At 39.3% G+C, this 20513-nt stretch overlaps 1 protein-coding gene across 1 annotated transcript in view; it reads left to right on the forward strand.

The window, feature by feature from the left end:
* Positions 1-810: 810 nt before the first annotated feature.
* Positions 811-20513, forward strand: part of SLC36A4 (solute carrier family 36 member 4) — a 54566-nt gene continuing 34863 nt past the window's right edge. The window contains exons 1-3 of the mRNA XM_023645578.2: positions 811-1018; positions 18724-18847; positions 20008-20098. Coding sequence (XP_023501346.1) covers positions 967-1018; positions 18724-18847; positions 20008-20098 — 267 coding nt within the window. The 5' untranslated portion in view covers positions 811-966. The remainder of the gene's footprint in view (positions 1019-18723; positions 18848-20007; positions 20099-20513) is intronic.

Below are 20513 nucleotides of genomic sequence, written 5' to 3' on the forward strand. Positions count from 1 at the left end.
AAGTCCAAAAGCTTGTTTCATCCACTGGTTAGCCAAATATTTATTGGTTCCCGTCTGAGAAGCCAGCTTTGCACATTGTTGAGAGGCCCAGCTCTGGCAGCAGATAGAATTCCACCTTTGCCATTTATTAGTTTACTATCCTTGGACAAGTTATTTAGCTCTGTGTGCCTTAGTTGCCTCATCTGTAAAATGGATATAAACATTAGAATTATCTCACAGGTTTGTCATCAGAATTAAATAAGACAATGCATGTATAGTGCTTAAGAGTATTTGACAAGGCATCAGTATAATTACTCTTAACCTTAATTTCCTTTCAGCCCTGCGGTTAACGTCAAATATCTTTGACGGGCACTGAAAAATCCTTAAAGTGAAACTATTTAACTAAATTAAATTCTGCTACAGTGCATCCATCCTGAATCTCTACGCAGGGGATTCGGGAGGCGCATAACCAAGGAATAGTCAGACCTCCAACATGGAGAGGGGCAGATCCCCTCCTACTTTGCATTCTCCAAGGTGCCTTATAGAATGTTAAAGCCTTGCAAGCAGACCGGCTCCTCAAATTTAAGTTCGTGGTTATCTTTATCGCTACTCCTCTTTCCCCTTCTCTCCCCCAAGGAGCTATAGGCTGGGTCTCCCCCAGCTCTAAACTCCCATCTCCAGTGATCCCCAAACGCCCCTCCTCAGCCTGGCCTCCCATCACTTTGGTCCTCTACCCCTAGCGCCCCTCACCGCCAAGGCCCCGCCTCTACGCCCCGCGCCCCGGGAGGGCCCCTTGCACCTCAGCGCCTCGGCGGGGGCGGGCCGCCCCACTGCGCATGCGCCTCGTCTGGCGTGTGGGGTGCGCCGGCAGGGAGGCGGGCGCCGGGAGCGGGTGGCTTTCGGCTGGGGAGGCTTCGGCCGGACGCCGGACACGCCGCGGCGGGGGAGCGCGCACCGGGGCGGCGGCGTCCTGGAGACCCCCGAGAGATGGAAGCGGCGGCGCCGGCGGCGGCCGAGGCTGCGGGGCGCGAGGAGCTAGGTGGGTGCTGCGCAGGGCAGGGGCGCGGGCCGACGTGGCGCGGGGCTGCGCGGCCGTGGGGTGCGCGGGGGCTGCGGGCCCGCGCTCGGCCTTGGGCCCAGAGGCGGCTGCGGGCGCCGGGCCGCCGCAGACCCTGCCCCACGCGCGGGGCCCGGCCGCATCCGGGCTCAAGTTGCTTGTACCTGGACCGGGCGTGACGCGGGATGGTTTTCTGTTGTTACTGGGTTTTGTTTTTTTGGTCCAGGCTTGGGGTTGTGGGTCTGGCACGGCTTTGAATTGAAAACCCAGCCAAGCAAACCTCCCCGGGACTTTCGAGATGAGCTGAGGTTTGGGAGGGGACTGACCTCGGCGCCAGCCCGGGCACAGAAACCGGTTGTTCCCAGGCGAAAAGCCAGGGACGATAAAGGGCGTCAAAATGGGCGTGGGTGTGTTTGTTTGGGTGTGTTTGGGTGTGTGTGTGTGTGTGTGCGTGTTGTGGGTAGGGTGCGCAGGGTCCACACGGCAAAGGCAAGCCAGAGCCTGCGCTGTGCCTCCCGCGGGTTTTTCCACTGTTGCTTTAAGGAAGTTGTCATTGTTTGGCTTTTCAGACGCGGCAGCCCAGCTCGGGGTTCCAGGGGAATCCTTAGTTTACCCTCGGCCACTCCAGGAGTGGCGAGCAGGCCGTGCTGAGCAACCTGGACAGGAGATAACCTGTAGCTGCTCCCTTGGCAAAGTTTGTTTTCCTGCTTTCCTCGGGCCTCTTCTCTTGTTGGCGACAGCGAATGTCGTTTATGGTTTCCAGCTGTCAGAAGGAAAACAAAAGGAAGGATATGCATTATATTTAGGAATATTTTTAATTCGATGCTGAATAATTAAATAATGAAAAAAGAGGTTGAGCTTTAAAGAAATACTTTATTATAGTAACTAATAGATTGGCATTCCTGTAATAATGTGCGGGGCACTTAGCAGTTGATTTCTTCCAAGTCATAATAATGGTAGAAATAAACATTTTATTGAATGTTCACTGTGTGTCCGTGTGCCAAGTACTTTGCATATGCATTGTCTCCCTAATCCTCACATGATCGATCGGGTGAGGGAAGTGCTATTATTCCCATTTTATAGATACAGTAATTTAAAGCTCATTAATGGCAGAACCCAGATATGAACCCAAGTTATCAGACTTTTAAATTCGTTAATAACCCATCTTAGGATGTGGGGAAATGTGCATTCTCATGCATTGCTGGTAAGAGCAGGATAAATATATTTATCCTTAACAATGCACATATCCTTTGACCCAGCAGTTGTGCTTCTAGAAATATTTCCCCAAGGGAATAAGTCATGTAACAGAAACATAGTGAAAAATGTTCATTACATTACTTATAGTAGAGAAAAGCTGATAACTATCTAAATGTCCCATTAAAGGAAATTGTTTAGGTAAATTATGATATAGCCATATAGTCATATGCTGAATAACCATTAAAAGTAACATGGGAAGATGTTCACCGTATACATTTTTATTAACTAAAACAGTTTCCAATATGTAAAATTTTTTTTAAAGATTTTATTTTTCCATTTTCTCCCCAAAGCCCCCTGGTACATAGTTGTGTATTTTTAGTTGTGAGTCCTTCTAGTTGTGGTATGTGGGATGCCGCCTCAGCATTGCCTTATGTGTGGTGCCATGTCCGCGCCCAGGACTTGAACCAGGGAAACCCTGGGCTGCCGAAGCAGACTGCGCAAAGTTAACCACTTGGCCACGGGGCTGGCCCCCCAATATGTAAAATTTTTTTTAAAGTTACATCTGTTCTTTAATTCACCACATATTCATTGAGCTTCTCCTATTTGCCAGGCACTGTTTTTGCACTTGAGGTACATCTGTGAACAAAACAGACCAAGATTCCTGCTCTTGTGGAGCTGCTATTTTATTAAGAGGAAGCAGACGATAAACAGTAAAGATAATCAGTTAATTATATAGTGCCTTAGGTGAAAAGTGCTATGGAGACAGACAGCGGTGTAAGGGAAATCAGGAGCGAGGGTGGGGCTGGGCAGTTTATAGTATTTGATAAAGTGATCAGGATGGACCTTACTGAAAACACATTTGAGCAAAGACTTGGAAGAGGTGAGGGAATTAGCTAAGTGGATGTCTGGGGAAAGACCATTCCAGGCAGGAAGAACAGTTAGGGTAAAGACAGGAATAGCAAGGAGGCCAAGGTGGCTGAAGCAGAATGATCAAATGATCAAGGTGGTGATAAGGCCAGACTCTGTAAGGTCTTAGGAGTCAGATAAAGACTTTGGCTTTTATTCTAAGAGAATGGGGAGCCAGTGCAGGGTTTCAGCAAAGGAGTGACATGATCTCACTTAAATTCCAAAAGGATTACGCTGGCTGCTGTGTGAAGAATAGACTGTAAGGGGTAAAAGCAGAAGCAGACGGGTATTTCAGCAATTCAGGAAAGAGAGGTACGTGTCCTTCACAGCACTGTGGTAGTAGCAGTGGGAGTGGAGGGAAATGGTTAGACTCTGAATATATTTTTAAAGTAGAACCAGAATGATTTCCTGACAGATTGGATGAGGAGCAAGGGTGAAACAGAGGCAACAAGGATGACTTCAGGGACCTGAGTATCTAGAAGAATGAAATTGCCATCATCTGAGATGTTATTGGTGGTTTTATAATATGTCTGCAAATTCTTTCATGTTTGTCTCTTCAAGGGGAGGAGCTTAATTTCCTTCCTTTTGAGTGTGGGCTGGATTTAGTACTTTGCTTCTAAAGACTAGATTATGGTGGAAGTGATGTGTGACTTCAAAGCTAGGTCCTAAAAGGCATTGTGCTTTGCTCTCTTTTTTGGATCACTCACTTGCGCGAAAGCCAGCTGCCATGTTGTGAAGATACACAAGCCTTAGGAAGCCATGTTGCATGGAAGTGAGGCCTCCTGACAACAGCCATAAGTTGTTATACAGCAATAGAGAACCAGACAGATGGGTAATGCTGCGGGAGGAGCAGTTTTGGTGGTGAAGATCGGGAGTTCGGTTCGGGGCATGTTAGGTTTGAGATGTTTGTTAGACCTCAAAGTGCAGATGTCAAGTAGCCAATTGGATTTATGTCTGGAGTTAGCGAGAAGTCTCGTCTGCAGATACAAATTTGGAAGTCATCCCCGTATAGATAGTATTTAAAGCCGTGGAACTGACTGAGAATGCCTGGGATTGTGTGTGTGTGCTTGCGTCTACTCTAAAATGTTACCAGTGGTAACTTCTGGGTGGTAAGGTAATTTTACTTTCAAAAATGTTGCTTATCTATATATTTTCTGCTTTTCTGCGATGACCAAATATTATTTAATTTGGAAAAGAATTTTAAAAATTGGATATCTGTGTGAAAATCACTGGTAAAGATGTTAAAATACAGATTTTCTTCAACTATATAAATAGATGAAAGTCTGCCCTTTATCTCCTAGGCAATGGGGACTTCTGGAAGCTTTCTTGCTCTGCATATTTTTTCCACCTCAGAAATGAATAAAATAGTTACTGTTCCCGTCTTATATAGCTAGTAATTTATACATTTGGGTGCAACATTGTGTTATCTTAAAAACTGTTTCTACTTTCTTTTCATTTGTCCATTAACAGAATATAAGTAAATGATTTCCTTAATTTTATTATTATAAAAGTAATGCGAGTTTATTATTTTCTTCTTCTTTTTTACATTTTGCAGGGAAAGAAAAAGGTACTCATGAGCCCATTGTACATCTATATTCCTGTTAACTTATTTGCATTTTGATATATTTATTTCCTTCCTTTCATTTTTATTTTTTTTAAAAACATCATTGTGCTCATACTGTGATTATCCAGCTTTTTCCCACTCAGCAAATGCTACATTTTTCCCTGTTTTACTTAGACTTCAAACCCATAATTTAATGACAGTGTAATACTTTATAAAGTGGATGTGCTGTAGTTAATTTAGCAGTTTCCTGATTCTTGGTTTTAGATTGGGAAATTGAGGTTGAAACAGTTGTCTGGGTAGTAAAAGAGAGCATACCAGCACTGCCTAATTTAAGAATGTTCCAATTGTATACACCATTAATATACATATGGTGTATAATGTGTAGTGTATAATATTGAATGAAACTGGTCTGTCTTATCTATAATTTTTCCATTTGTAAATAGAAATAATTATGTCTAGATCTTTTGATATTCATTGCTTAATTGTGTTTTTTATTATAAAGCATTGTTAATTCTTACCTGTGGTAATCACATAGCGTTTTTCAGAGCTGCCTGATTGAGTACTTGGCCAAAAATTACAGGAAGACTTTGGCAAATAATAGACTTTATATCTAATGTAAATTGAATTTTGTAATTTTTCATTACTTTGCATGAGTGTTCCAATTTTATTTCATATGTTATCAACTCTCTTAAAGCATTTATCATGTTAGGTTTTTAAGTATTTGTCTCCTCCGCTAGTCTCTATTTCCTTCTGGCTGATGTAACGTATTTTGCCTCTCTTTCCATACTCAGTATTATAGCACAGTTTGTAGCTCATAAATACTCAGAATTACTAATTATTAGAAGTAAATTAATTTCTCATCAAAGATTTACATTGAAAAGTCCTAGACAATTTCCTTCTAGTATATCATTTTATGTAGGAAGGGGAAGAAAACTAGTATTTATTGATTATTATGTGCCAAGGACCAGGCTCTGTGCTTCATATACATTATCTCATTTCATTATCACGAGACCCCCGTGAGACAGAAGTTAGTACTCTCATTTTACACGTGAAAAGATGGGCCCAGAGGAGTCCTGGTTAAAATATAAATCAGATCACGTCACTCCTCTGCACAAAACTCTGCTGGTCTCTTGCCCAGTACAGTAGCCTTTAGCCATATGTGCATTTGAAATGTGGTCTGTCCGAGTTAAAATATGCTGTATATGTAAAACACACTGTGGATTTCCAAGACTTAGTATGAAAAATAGGATGTAAAGTATCTTGTTAATAATTTTTTATGTTGATTAGATGTTGAAATGATAATATTTTGGGTATATTGGGTTAAATAAAGTATATCATCAAAATTAATTTCATCTGTTGCTTTTTTGTTTAACGTGGTTACTAGAAAATTTTAAATTATGAGTGTGACTCACATTGTGTTTCTATTGTGCAGCACTGCTTTTAGTGGCTTTTGTGTCACTCAGAATGGTCTACAAGGCTGTGTACCTCCGTCCTCTGTTACCTCTCTCATCTCCTCTCTTACCGCTCTCCGCCTTGCTCACTCCTCTCTAGCTACTCTGGCCTCCTTCCTTCTTAAATACACCAGGTGCTCTGCAAACTCAGAGCCTTTGCCTTTGTTGTTCCCGCGGCCTAATTGCTCTTCCCCCAGATATCCACATTGTTCACTCTCACTCCTCTTTTAGATCTTCTTTAAAATCCCACTTTCTCAGTGCGGCCTACTTTGGCTATCCATTTATGATAAAAACTCTCAACAAGGCGGGTATAGAGGGAACATATCTCAGCATAATAAACGCCATGGATGACAAACCCACAGCTAACATCACGCTCAATGGTGAAAAGCTGACAACTTTTCTCCTAAGATCAGGAAGAAGACAAGGATGTCCACTTTTATTCAACTTGATATTGGAAGTCCTAGCCAGAACAATTAGGCAAGAAAAAGGAATAAAATGCATCCAACTTGGAAAGGAAGAAATAAAACTATCACTGTTTGCAGACAACATGATTTTATATAAGAAAACCTTGAAGATTCCACCAAAAAACTTTTAGAATAAACGAATTCAGTCCAGTGCAGGATACAGAATCAATATACAAAAGTCTGTTGAGTTTTTATACACCAGCAACAAACTATCAGAAAGAGAAATAAAGAAAACAACTCCATTTACAATTGCATCAAAAAGAATAACATACTTAGGAATAAATTTAACCAAAGAGGTGAAAAACCTGTACACTGAAAACTGTACATTGATGAAAGAAATTGAGGAAGACACAAATAAATGGAAAGATATTCTGTGCTCATGAATTGAAAGGATTAATATTATTAAAATGTCCATATTACCCAAAGCAATCTACAGATTCAATGCAATCTCTATCAAAATTCCAATAGCATTTTTCCAGAAATAGAACAGTCTTAAAATTTGTATGGAACCACAAAAGATCCCAAATAGCCAAAGCAATCTTGAGAAAGATGAACAAAGCTGGAGGTATCATGCTCCCTGATTTCAAACTGTCTTACAAAGCTGTAGTATTCAAAACATTGTGATATTGGTATAAAAACAGGCACAAAGACCAGTGGAACAGAATAGAGAGCCAAGAAATAAAGCCACGCATATATGCTCAACTAATTTATGACAAATGAGCTGTGAATATACAATGGGGAAAGGAGAGTCTTTTCAATAAATGGTGTTGGAAAAACTGAGCAGACACATGCAAAAGAATGAAATTAGACTACTATCTTACACCATGTCCAAAATTAACTCAGAAAGGATTAAAGACTTGAATGTAAGACCTAAAACCATAAAACTATCCTGTCTAAAGTTACAGGCTCTCCCTCCTAATCCCTATTTTTCTCCTTAGCACTTAACACTAGTATTTGTTGTCTTTCCTCCACTAGAATTTGAGCTCCATGAGGGCAAGAATTTTTGTTAGTTTTGATAATTGCTTCATTCCCAGCATCTAATAGTATCTGACACATATATTGGAGCTCCGTTAATATTTGTGAAACTGAATTGAAAAAGATTGCAACCTCTTTTATTGCATTCATTCAGTCAGGAGGCATAGACCGTTTGTGATGAAGGGCTATTGTTAGTAGGTATTGGTGGGAGGTGATGACAGTCCATTAACAGAGGCTCTTGAAAAGGGCCAGCAACCAATAAAATTTGTGGGAGGACTTGTGCCTCTGCACCAGCTCCTGTATTGTGCTCTGCCTGCAATGCTGATGGGCGCAAAGCCATGTTAGTCCTTGCCACCCTTCTCACCTGCAAGTCGGCGGGTAAGCTGGCGGAATGCGTTGTTGCCAGGGAAAGCAACGCTTGTGTCTTAGTCAGCTCAGGCTGCTATAACAAATGCCGTCGATTGGGTGGCTTAAGCAACAAACATTTATTTCTCACAGTTCAGAAGGTGGAAGAGTCTGAGATAAAATGCCAGCTGATTTAGTTCCTGGTCAGAGCCCTCTTCCTGGTTTACAGATGGCCATCTTCGTGCTGTGTCCCCAGATGGTGGAATAAGAGAGCTCTATAGTCTTCCTCTTCTTATAAGGACACTAATCCCATCATGGGGGTCCACCCTCATGACTTTATATAAACCTAATTACCTCCCAGAGGACCTACATCCTAATACTATCACACTGGGGGATGGGGTTTCTTTTTTCTTTTTTTTTGGTTGAGGAAGATTAGCCCTAAGCTAACTGCTGCCAATCCTCCTCTTTTTGCTGAGGAAGACTGGCCCTAAGCTAACATCCATGCCCATCTTCCTCTACTTTATATGTGGGACGCCTACCACAGCATGGCGTGCCAAGTGGTGCCATGTGCGCACCCGGGATCTGAACCAGCCAACCCTGGGCCGCCGAAGCAGAATGTGCGCACTTAACCGCTGCACCACTGGGCTGGCCCCAGGAGTTTCAACATATGAATTTGGCGGGGACACAAACGTCCAGTCCATGACATCCAACTAACTGCTTGCACATACACATCTTTCTGGGAATCCCACAGGAGGTTCCAGGAGAGAAGATGGACACTAATTCTTTACCTCCTACTTCTCTGGCAGCGAGTGAGCGCTCAGAGGAGTTGGCAAGGGGCGGAGTAGGAAATGAGTTGGGAGAGGCAACAGTGACGTGACAGTGTGAAGTAACCAAGGGAAGGATATGGGAGTGGTGATGGGTGCTTCCTTCCCGGAACCTGAGCTAGAAACTGCTCACGGGAAATGGATTGTGTTTATTGACAGGACTGATGTGAAAACTTTAATGTTTTGCTTACAATTTTAGGTGCTTGTTGTACCAAACTAATAGAGGCTGTGATCAATCCTTTTCAGTTAACTTTGCCAACTTTTTCCTTAAATTTAAAATGTTACTGGATCCCTAGTATTCTGTCTTCAGCTCTTTTCTTCTCCATACGATCTCTGAGTGACCTCATCCTGTCTTTTGGCTCCAATTATTTATTACCTTCATTCTAATGTAATTTTCAAATCTTCATCTTCGGCTCAGAATTCTCTCCTCATCTCCAGACTCCATTTCTAACTACTCATTCACTACAATCTGAGGTTAAATGATTTAAAAATTGAACTCATACTTCCTCCTTAACATGCTTTTTCTTTCATGAATTTATTTATTCATTTGTTGAGTATCTACCATGTTCCAAATACTGAGGCTACACCACTAGACAAGTCAGACATCATTCCTGTCTCTTAGTAGAGAATGCAGAAAAGTAAATGGACCATTACAATGCAATGTGTTAAGTGCTAATATAGGGGGATTGTAGGGTGCTGTGGGAATACCTCGGGGAGAGACTTAAGCCAGACTGGGGTAAAGGAAGATACTGGGAAGAAATGGTGTGTAAACTGAGACTTGAAAAATGAGTAAGACATATAGCAGTTAGATAAAGCTGGAAAGAAAGAAGAAGGAATGGGAGAACAGAGTATGATTCAGCAGGAACAGCCTATATGAGGCCAGAAGCGAGAGAAAATAAGGCCACCAAGGGAGGAGAAATAATTTCCTGTGGCTGAACTGAAGTCATGAGACTAACTTAGATTCCCAGAACTACTGCTGGTGGGCTTGGGTTTCAACCTAGGTGCCATCATGGGCTCTTGACCACACCACCCTGCCTCCCTGTGTTTCCGTTCTCACTGATATCACCATCCATTCCTTTTTCTCTGTGACAGTGACCTAGGAAGCATCCTCAACTCCTTTACCTTCCACATGTGGTGAATCAGTGAGTCTTGTTTCTGTCCTCTGAGTAACCATTCTTTTCTCTTCAACCGAACTGAGTTAGTTCAAGCCCTCACTATCTCTTGCCTGGACTGTCTTCTAATTGGTCTCTGGCTCTGCTGCTGCTCCTTTTCACTGCTGCCAGGGTGGTACTGCGCAAATGCAGATCTGACTATTTAAACCTTAAGTCCTTCTCTGGCTTCTCACAGCCTGTAAGATGAAGTTCAAATTCCTTAGCACAGTTTGTAAAATCTTTTCAAGCTTTCCAGGTTAATTTCCTGTTGTATACATGTACCTTCTGTTTCAGCCATGTTAAACCACCGTAAAGTTTATCAAGCAGGTGTGTATTCTCAAACCTAGAATGCCCCACTCAGTCTCGTGGCTGATGCCAATGCTGTTACCGCTCCTAAGAAATTGAAGAATTAAATATAAGAAAATAATATTATTGCATTTTCCTGTGCTGTATGCCTAACTTTGGAACAAAAATACAATTTTGCATTTTATATTTAGTATTACCTGGAGCTTATAAAAGTTATAAATAACTAGTTGACTCTATTTATTAATAAATCTCATCCTCAGAGATCTAGGCTTAAATGGGCTATTACCTTTTTTTTTTTTTAAAGATTTTTATTTTTTCCTTTTTCTCCCCAAAGCCCCCTGGTACATAGTTGTATATTCTTTGTTGTGGGTCCCTCTAATTGTGGCATGTGGGATGCTGCCCCAGTGTGGCCTGATGGAGCAGTGCCATGTCCGCGCCCAGGATCCGAACCAATGGAACACTGGGCTGCCTGCAGTGGAGCGCGCAGACTTAACCACTCGGCCACAGGGCCAGCCCCCGGGTTATTACTTTTTAAAGATGCAACTTCTTGGGTATGTAAGGATATCACTTTCCCAGATATTTGTAGTTAGATGTCTTTTAATTTATCCTTTAGACTCAGGAACTATTTTGTACCATTCAAACTAACATACTCAGCCCTGAAACCTGGTTGCTTCACCTACTCTTAGTTTACTTAGTTTAATAATACATACTTCTTAGTATGTAATGTTGCCTAAATAACGTAGACTAAAACAGCAGGGGAAGTCTTAGTTCGTTCGTTCTTTTTTTTCTAGGAAAGATTTTCTTTGAGCTAACATCTATTGCCAATCTTCCTCTCTTTTTTATTCCTTCCTCCCCAAAGCCCCAGTACGTAGTTGTATATTCTAGTTGTAGATCCTTCTAGTTCTTCTGTGTGGGCCACTGCCACAGCATGGCTACTGAGAGATGAATGGTGTGGTTCTGCACCGAGGAACTGAATACAGGCCACCAAAGTGGAGCTTGCCAAACTTGCCATCAAAGCTGGCTCTGTTCGTTCTTTTTTTTTGTTTGTTTGTTTTTGAGGAAGATTAGCCTTGAGCTAACATCTGCTGCCAATCCTCCTCTTTTTGCTGAGGAATACTGGCCCTGAGCTAACATCCATGCCTATCTTCCTCTACTTTGTATGTGGGACGCCTGCCACAGCATGGCTTGCCAAGCAGTACATATGTCCACACCCCAGATCCTAGCTGGTGAACCCCGGGTTGCCGAAGCAGAACATGCAAACTTAACTGCTGCACCACTGGGCTGGCCCCTCAGTTCTTTCTTTTTTAATGTAGTTTTTAAAAATATATTAAAGGATATAGTTAGAAGTTAGCTAATAATATCTCACAGTGCTTTAATGGTAGAATTGAAACAATATGTAAATATGTACTTTTAAAATTCTTAACATTGTTAATAAGTATTTTTCTCTCAAATAGTTGCAAAGTTTAAAAATTAACTGTTTTTAATCTCATTTTGGGAAGGTTAGTTAGAGAAGCTTCCTGGAATAATTAAATTTTCATTAAGGTTTTAAATATGGAGGATAAGACAAATATATTTAAAGGGAGGAAATATATGTAAAAGCTACTGTTCATAGTAAGTCATGTTTAATGTTTCCTAGACCACATGAAATTTAGAAATAATGAATTTAAGAATTAGGGGAAAGTGTAAACTATAAGGCATTACACTGTTCAACAAGATTAAATAAGACAATTGCTATACAATGTAAATTTGTTAAATTGAGAGACCAACTAACTTTTCCTTGGGAATATGAGTGCACATTGTAATACTATTTTAAAAACTTGATTCTGTAAATTATACAACTAGTATTTATAGATCATTTTAACAATTTCAGATATTCAGGTTTACCTAAAAAGATATTAAAAATAAATTCTCTTATGATACTGTTAAAAGTATCCTTACCATTTAGATTTCATATTTTTTAAAGTTATGAGAAATTTACTTCATCTTCACTTTCCACTGCTGCTATGATCTCTTGGGAAGTGTACTTTCAATAACAGATTTTTCAGTTTTTGAAATATTGGTAGTGATAGCTATCTTTATTGAGAACTTAAATGGTATACTGAGTACTGCATACTGTCCAAAACATATGTACAGCCTCTTGGCAGAAAGAAGAGAGTTCGAATAATTGACAATTTGGATAGTTGATAAAAAATGCAAATGAACTCAAGAGTCAGCAAGGGCAATGGAATAAATTTAGGAATGAAAATACTAACGTGTCTGTTTGAAGCTGATACAACTAATAATGATGGTTGTTATGGGTTAAATTCAAATGTTGAAGTACTAACACTCAGTACCACGGAATGTGACTTTATTTGGAGATGGGATCATTGTAGATGTAGTTAGTTAAGATGTGGCCATACTGGAGTAGAGTGGGCCTCTAATCCAATATGACTCATGTCTTTATAATAAGGGGAAATTTGGACACAAACACGCCTACGGGGAGAATGCCCTGTGAACTCAAAGACAGCCATCTGCAAGCTAAGGAGAGAAGCGTGGAACAGATCCTTCTCTCCTAACCCTCAGAAGGAACCAACCTTTCCAACACCTTGATTTTGGGCTTCTAGCCTCTGGAACTCTGAGACGATAAATTTCTATCATTCAAGCCTCCCATTTTGTAGTAGTTTGTTATGGCAGCTCTAGCAAGTTAATACAATGGATTTACAAGACAAAGCACCCATTTACTTGGTATAGAAAAGCATATAGGATCTGTTCAAGCGAAAGATGAACGTGATTTATAATATTAATAGATATCTAGGGTAAATGTGAGGTAATAGATAGTCCAGTAGACCTAATACTGGGAAACACTTAATTTCCTTAATTTTCATTGTGCACGTGTCTAGGCTGAGCCATTTTTGATATTGGAGAACAAGAAGCAAGAAACTCCTACAAAACAATCTGTGGAGAATGTCTCAAAGATTAAAGGGTTAGAAAAACCACCCAAAGACAAAAAGTTGGGGCATTTGAATTATAGAAAATCCTCATTTATTTGGACTCCAGGAATTTTGAACTTCTGGTAATTCAGTGGATTTTACTTTACACGTATTAGTAACATTTTGAGAGGAAGAATAGTTAAATGACTTAAGAATAGACTCATTTCAGGCATCTTGTTTTTTTATTTGTGGTGTGAACACTTAACATGAGATCTACCCTCTTAAGAGACCTTCAAGTGTACAGTACAGTATTGTTAACTATAGGCACAATGTTGTGCATCACATCTCTAGAACTTATTTATCTTGCATAGCTGAAATTTTATACATGTTAACTAGCAGCTTCCCATTTCCCCCTCCAGCCAGGCCCTGGAAACCACCATTCTGTTCTTTGCTTCTATGAGTTTGACTGTTTCAGACACCTTGTGTAGGTAGAATCATGTGTATTTGAATTTCTCTGACTGTGACATTTCATTTAGAATAATATCTTCAAGGTTCATCCATGTTGTTGCATATTACAAGATTTTTCTTTTTTAAGGCTAAATAATTTTTCATTTTATGTATATGCCCCATTTTCTGTATCCATTCACTTGTCTGTGGACATTTAGGTTTCCACATTTTGGCTATTGTGTATAGCATTGCAGTGAACATGGAAGTGCTAATATTTCAAGCTCCTGATTTCAGTTCTTTTGCATAAATACCCAGAAGTGGGATTGCTGGATCTTATGGTAGTTCTGTTTTTCATTCTTTGAGGAATCTCCATACTGTTTTCCATAGCAGCTGCAATATTTTGCATTCCCGTCAACTGTGTGCAAGGATTCCAGTTTCTCCACATCTTTGCCAAGCTTGTTGCCTTTTGTTGTTTTGATAATGGCCGCCATAATAGGTGTGAAGTGGTATCTCATTGTGGTTTTGATTTGCGTTTCCTTACTGGTTAGTGACATTAAGCATCTTTTCTTATACCTTTTGGCCATTTGTATGTCTTCTTTGGAGAAGTGTCTGTTCAAATCTTTAGCCAATTTATTAATCAGATTAGTTGTTTTGCTGTGGAGTTGTAGGAGTTCCTTGTATATTTTGGAAATTACCCCTCATCAGATAGATGGTTTGCAAATATATTCATTCTGTCGGCTTGCTTTTCACTCTGTTGATTATTTCCTTTACTGTGCAGAAGCTTTTTAGTTTGATGTAGTCCCAGTTGTCAATTTTTGCTTTTTTTGGGCTGTGCTTATTATGTCAGATCCATGAAATCATTGCCAAAACCAATGTGTGGCGCTTTCTCCCTGTATTTTCTTGTAGGAGTTTTATAAGTTTCAAGTTTTATATTTAAGTCTTTAATATATTTTGAGTTAATTTTTGTGTATAGTGTAAGATAAAGACCCAGTTTCATTCTTTCGCATGTAGCTATCCAGTTTTCCCAACCCCATTTGTTGAAGAGACTTTCTTTTCCCCATTGTGTATTCTTGGCACCCCTGTCGAAGATGAGTTGACCATATATGCATAGATTTATTTCTGGGCTCTCTGTTCTGTTCCATTGGTCTATGTGTTTGTCTTTATGCCGATATTGTACTATTTTAATTTAAAAACAACCCATGTAGCCAAAACAATCTTGAAAAAGAAGAATAAAGCTGATCACAATTCCTGATTTCAAAATATATTACAAAAAAACATGTTACAAAGCTAAAGCACCTTCCACTATCTTAAAGCTTAACTTATGGGGACCAGCCCCATGGCCGAGTGGTTAAGTTCCCGCGTTCTGATTCGGTGGCCCAGGGTTGCACGAGTTTGGATCCTGGGTGCGGGCCTGGCACTGCTCATCAGGCCATGCTGATGTGGTGTCCCACATAGCACAGCCAGAGGCACTCACAACTAGGATATACAACTGTGTACTGGGGGCCTTTGGGGCAAAAGAAAAAAAGCTTAACTTATGAAAAACTGTTGTGCTGAGTTCCAGTTAGCATTGGGATAACGTTGCAGTTGTTAGTGCTGAGGACTTGACTCTAACTCTTAGCGACCCTGTGTATAGCAGAGGAGAACCCTATCTGGTGTTTTTGTACCATCCTCTCACCCTCAGGTGCTGCTGTATCAGACAATGCTCCATTGCCATTCATTGTGTTTTCATGGCCAATTTTTTTCGGAAGTGGGAGGCCAGGTCCTTCCTCTTAGTCTGTCTAGTCTGAAAGCTCTGCTGAAACGTGTCCACCATGGGTGACCCTGCTGGTATTTGAAATACTGATGGCATAGCTTTCTGCATCCCAGTAACATGTAGCTTCAACAGTATGATAACTGACAGATGGGTAGTGTGGTTCCCTGACTGGGAAATGAACCCGGGCTGTGGTGGTAGTGAGTGCTGAATCTTAACCACTAGACCACTAAGGCTGGCTTTCTAGTATAATGGCGGCTGCCTGAATCCTAATTTCTCCACATATCCTCCCCAAAAACCTGTTAATTTAACAAGGAGCGCAACTAAACCCATTTATGAAATTATTCTTTTAGCATTACTAGGAGACCAAGAATACCACAAACTTTAAATTGTCTATAAATAGAAAAATAAATAGCATAGAGAGTGGGGGAGGGGTCTTAGAATCTCTGTCAAAAAGAGGAGAGGGAAGCAAGAAGCTTGGAAGAAGCACAGTGAAAATCTCCTTCAGAAAGAGAAATTCTAAAGTAAAGTGTTAAAAGTCTAAACAGAGGTCAAGTCTGGGAGTTGGTAATTCACAGCACTGAGTACAGGCAAGGAATTTATTTATTTATTTTTTAGGAAGATTAGCCCTGAGCTAACTGCTGCCAATCCTCCTCTTTTCACTGAGGAAAACTGGCCTTGAGCTAACTTCCAAGCCCATCTTCCTCTACTTTATATGTGGGACGCCTACCACAGCATGGCATGCCAAGCGGTGCCATGTCTGCACCCAGGATCTGAACCTGCGAACCCTGGGCCGCTGAAGTGGAACATGCACACTTAACCGCTCCACCACCAGGCTGGCCCCCAGGGAAGGAATTTAAACATCAGCAGGAATAGAGGGGGTAGCCTTGGCAACACATTGCTTCTGGAGGGAGGAGTAGATAAAAAGAGCAGTGGAAATGCCCCTCACATATCTGGAAGTTAAGAGAAAGAAGGAAGTAATGGGGGAAATTGAAGATCACGCAGAAATGAAGGACACCCAGAAGACATGCCAGTTACTCGCTATCACCCCTAATAACTCACATCATCAAAATAAACTGAGCTTCCCTATCCTGACAGAAGGGAATACTCTCAAACTAGGGTCCATGTCCATGAAATGCCTGGCAATAGGAAGAATCATAAATAATAAATTACAAGGTGTCCAAGGGAGAAGATATTGAAATGGAAATTTAATGGACTCGTTGAATTTCAAAGAAGAGTTTAAGTGAGGTAAAGAAAGACATCAACAGGGTCAAAGAGAAAGTGGCTGAAATGGAAGACAAAGAAGATCCAACATGTAATTAGGATCTCTAAAGAAGAAGAACAAAATATTAGAACTAAACAAATATTTAAAGCTATAATCCAAGAAAATTTTCCAGAATAAGACAAAACCTAAATCTACATATCAACTGTGTCCCTGGGAAAATTGACTTAGAATGCTCAGCCCCAAGACATATCATAGTAAAACCATTAGACTTTAAAGACAAAGAAAAGGTCCTTAGGATCTCAAGCAAAAAGAACAGATTACAGACTGACTAAGAAAATTAGTCTGGCATCGGACTTCTCAAGAGTAGCATACAAAGCAAGGCACTTGTGGAGCAGCATTTTCAAGAAACTCAAGGATAGAAAGTGTGAACCAAGGATGTTATATCTAGCTGTCCTTCATATCAAGGCTATAGAAAAACAGTTTAAAACATGCAAAAACTCAGGGAGTACTGTGCCAGTGAGCCCTTCCTGAGGAATCTACTAGAGCAGTGGTTGTCAAAGTGTGGTACCCAGACCAGCAACGTCAGAATCACCTGGGAACTTGTCAGAAATGTATCTTCTCAGGCCCACCCCTGACCTATGGAATGAGAAGCTTTGGGGTGGAGTACATCAATTTGTGTTTTAACAAGCCCTACAGGTCATTCTGATGCACATTCTACTAGAGGATGAACTTCTCCCGGTCAAGGGATGATTGAGGAGACTTTGGCAGAACACTGATGGAAGCGTTTAACAGTGATTGGAGATTTGAGTCTAAGACGTGCGTGGGGACGTGACTGGAATAACAGTATATAAAACATCATATATATTGCCAAAGTTGAAAGAATACAACTGAAAAATGAGAGGATAAGAGACAGAGAAAAGCAAAATTAGAATAAGACCATTAATTGCTGTATAGGTAATAGGTGGAATTCAGAGGATACCATTTAAAACTAATGAACAAGATAGTAAAAGATGAAGAAAAAAAGGGGATTAAGGGCATCATAAAAGATATAGTGGCAAAGGTAACAAGCAGAATAACTCAAGTAAATGCAATACATGACCCTGCACTGAAAAAAAAGTTGCTAAGAGAACTTTATTGGTACAGTTGATGAGTTGGAGTATGGAATGTAGAATAAAGAAAAGTATCAATATTAAACTACCTGAATTTGATAACAGTAATGTGAATATTCAAGAAAATATTCTTGTTCTTAGGGAATACGTGCTAATGACAGGGTGGAGTGGCACAATATATGTAACCTACTCTCAAATAGTGAATAAAACATAATATACATTTGAGAGAGAAAAAGCAAATGTGGCAAAATGTTAAAAAATTAGTGAATCTGTAAAGGATATGTAAGAGTTTTTTTTGCACTATTCTTGCAAATTTAATATAAGTTTGAAATTATTCCAAAATAAAAAGTTTTAAAAAGTTATATGTCAGTCAGTCATTCTCAAGTAAATCATTTAGGTTACTCCAGCTTCCTGTTAACTTAGGTTTATTATCTATTTGAATGGAACAAACTTTAGTTTCTTTAAAACATCCTGTACTTCAGACCTTACTAATGCGTATGAGTCATCTAATAAATTTGAATTTAGTGAATTTTGCTAGAACAAGATAGACAGTGATGACTAGTGTTGTCTTTCTCCCTGAGAGGAGCAAAATTATGCTAAAAATTGTTAGATATAAGAGCAAATTTTGGTATTAAAATTTTAAAGATTGGAATGGCTTTACAATTTTCTTAAAGTATTTAAAAATATGATTGCTGTTTATGGATACAGTCTGATTTGAAGCTAACATGAGATGAAAATTCATTTGATTATTTCTTCACATTTTTCATCCCATAGTTCTATGGTCATTTACTGTAAACCTCATGTAGACAAAGCAGAAAAATTTTACATTGAAGACTTAACGCCTGTTACTTTGCACTGCTTAGTCCAGACAAAATATCCAGCAAATAAGTCTCGTTGTTACTTTTTAAATATACTGAAACTTCAGGGTATTAATACGAATTAGCTTAGGATGGAAATAGTAAAGATGACTATATGTGGTATATCCTACTTACAAAATTTCATTTATACCGTCTTTAACCCAATTTTTAAAATGATAGTGAAGTACTTTGTTTTTCTTTTTAAAGATATGGATGTAATGAGGCCCTTAATAAATGAGCAGAATTTTGATGGGACATCAGATGAAGAACATGAGCAAGAGCTGCTGCCTGTTCAGAAGCATTACCAGCTGGATGACCAGGAGGGCATTTCGTAAGTGTTACGGTTTATATGTCTCCTTTTCTTTTCAGTCAGTGTATGTTTTGTAATCATCTTCTATAGGCAAGGCACTTTACTAGATACTACAGAAGACACAAAGATGAATAAGACGTAGCCCCCTCCCCAAGGCATTTATAGTCTATTTGGGAAAGAAGAAAGACGTCTAAATGACAGAGCAGTGTATAGGGGTTAGTACAATGATGATACGTATCAGATGCTTTGGCTCTTGAAAGAAGGGAGACATGACTGAGAGGAACATGAATTTTCAGAGACGTGGCTTCTGAAATGGTTAGGAGCTAGACGGTGGGAGTAAACACTTCTTTATGCTGAGTGAATGGTACGGAACCAAGTCATGGTGGTAGGAAAGCAGTGGAACACTTTTTAAACCTTTCTTGTTATTTTGTCATCATTAATAAATTTGAGTAAGTTCTTATCCCAATAGTTATTTAACAATTAAGCAAAGTAACATTTTAATTGATCAGAAAAGAATAGTATAAACTAAAAAGTATTTTTATGCAAGCATTTTTGTTTCCTAAGTTTAAGGTTTGTGCTATTCTTCCTAGTTTAGTTTATTTTTTTCTTGGTCAAGAGACCGTCCAATGGCTCTTTGACACTTTTCTTAGGTGAAATCCTTTAGGGAGATCATGATGGCTAAAACTTAATTAGTATTTATCTTGCCTGATGATACATATAGTTTTAAAACTTGTATGTTTTTCTTTTAATTAACTTCCTCTTAAGTTGAGAATTATAGATCAAATATGTTTAGTATCTTGATTACATAGGTAGTGTCAATTAAATTGCTCTGTCTTACTAATGTAACCATATGTAATCTTCAGCGTTGTTCTGAATATCATAGCAGCAAAGAATTTTATGAGAAAATTACCTTTTCTTAGTTACATTAATATGTACAAAAATACTTTCACTTAAATATCTCACTTAATCTCTATAAATAACCCTCTGTATTTTTACTTCTAAGTGGCAAGGACTTGAATCAAATATGACTTCTGGCCCGTTCAACTTCTGGTTAAATGAAATGTTATTTGGTTCCTTGCCTAGGTTAATTTTCAGTTCCCTTCTAGTGCTAAAACTATGATTGTGTCGTCTTAATAGCTTTTGTTCTAAAGCGTTTAAACCTTACGACTTTTTCTTTTCAGATTTGTACAGACTCTTGTGCATCTTCTTAAAGGAAATATTGGAACTGGCCTTTTAGGACTTCCATTGGCGATTAAAAATGCAGGCATAGTGGTAAGACTTTGTATCTCGTTAAGATACAGTATCAGGCTTAATTGACAGACGAAATTACTACAAGTTAACATCTGGACTAGTCAAATATAACCTGGTTAGGTGACAATTAGATAATCATTTAGCCATTGTATTGATAAAATTATGTGAACTATGATAACGTCTAACAAAAAATGAGAATTACTATTTTCATTTCAACTTATTTACTTATTTATAATATTTGACAGAGAGATGCAAAACAGTATTTGCTTTCCAGGTATGGTTATATCTTATTATTCTTTTGGATTTTCAGAGATGTAAGCAGTGTACTCATGTCAGCAAATATATTTATAGAGCAGATTATTTGTGTTAGTGAAACTTTATAGTTTTTTAGATTCAGAATAAAATTTGTAGTTTTCAGATTTAAAAAATAGTACTT

This window comes from Equus caballus, chromosome 7 (genome assembly GCF_041296265.1).
Source record: "Equus caballus isolate H_3958 breed thoroughbred chromosome 7, TB-T2T, whole genome shotgun sequence".
NCBI lineage: Eukaryota > Metazoa > Chordata > Mammalia > Perissodactyla > Equidae > Equus > Equus caballus.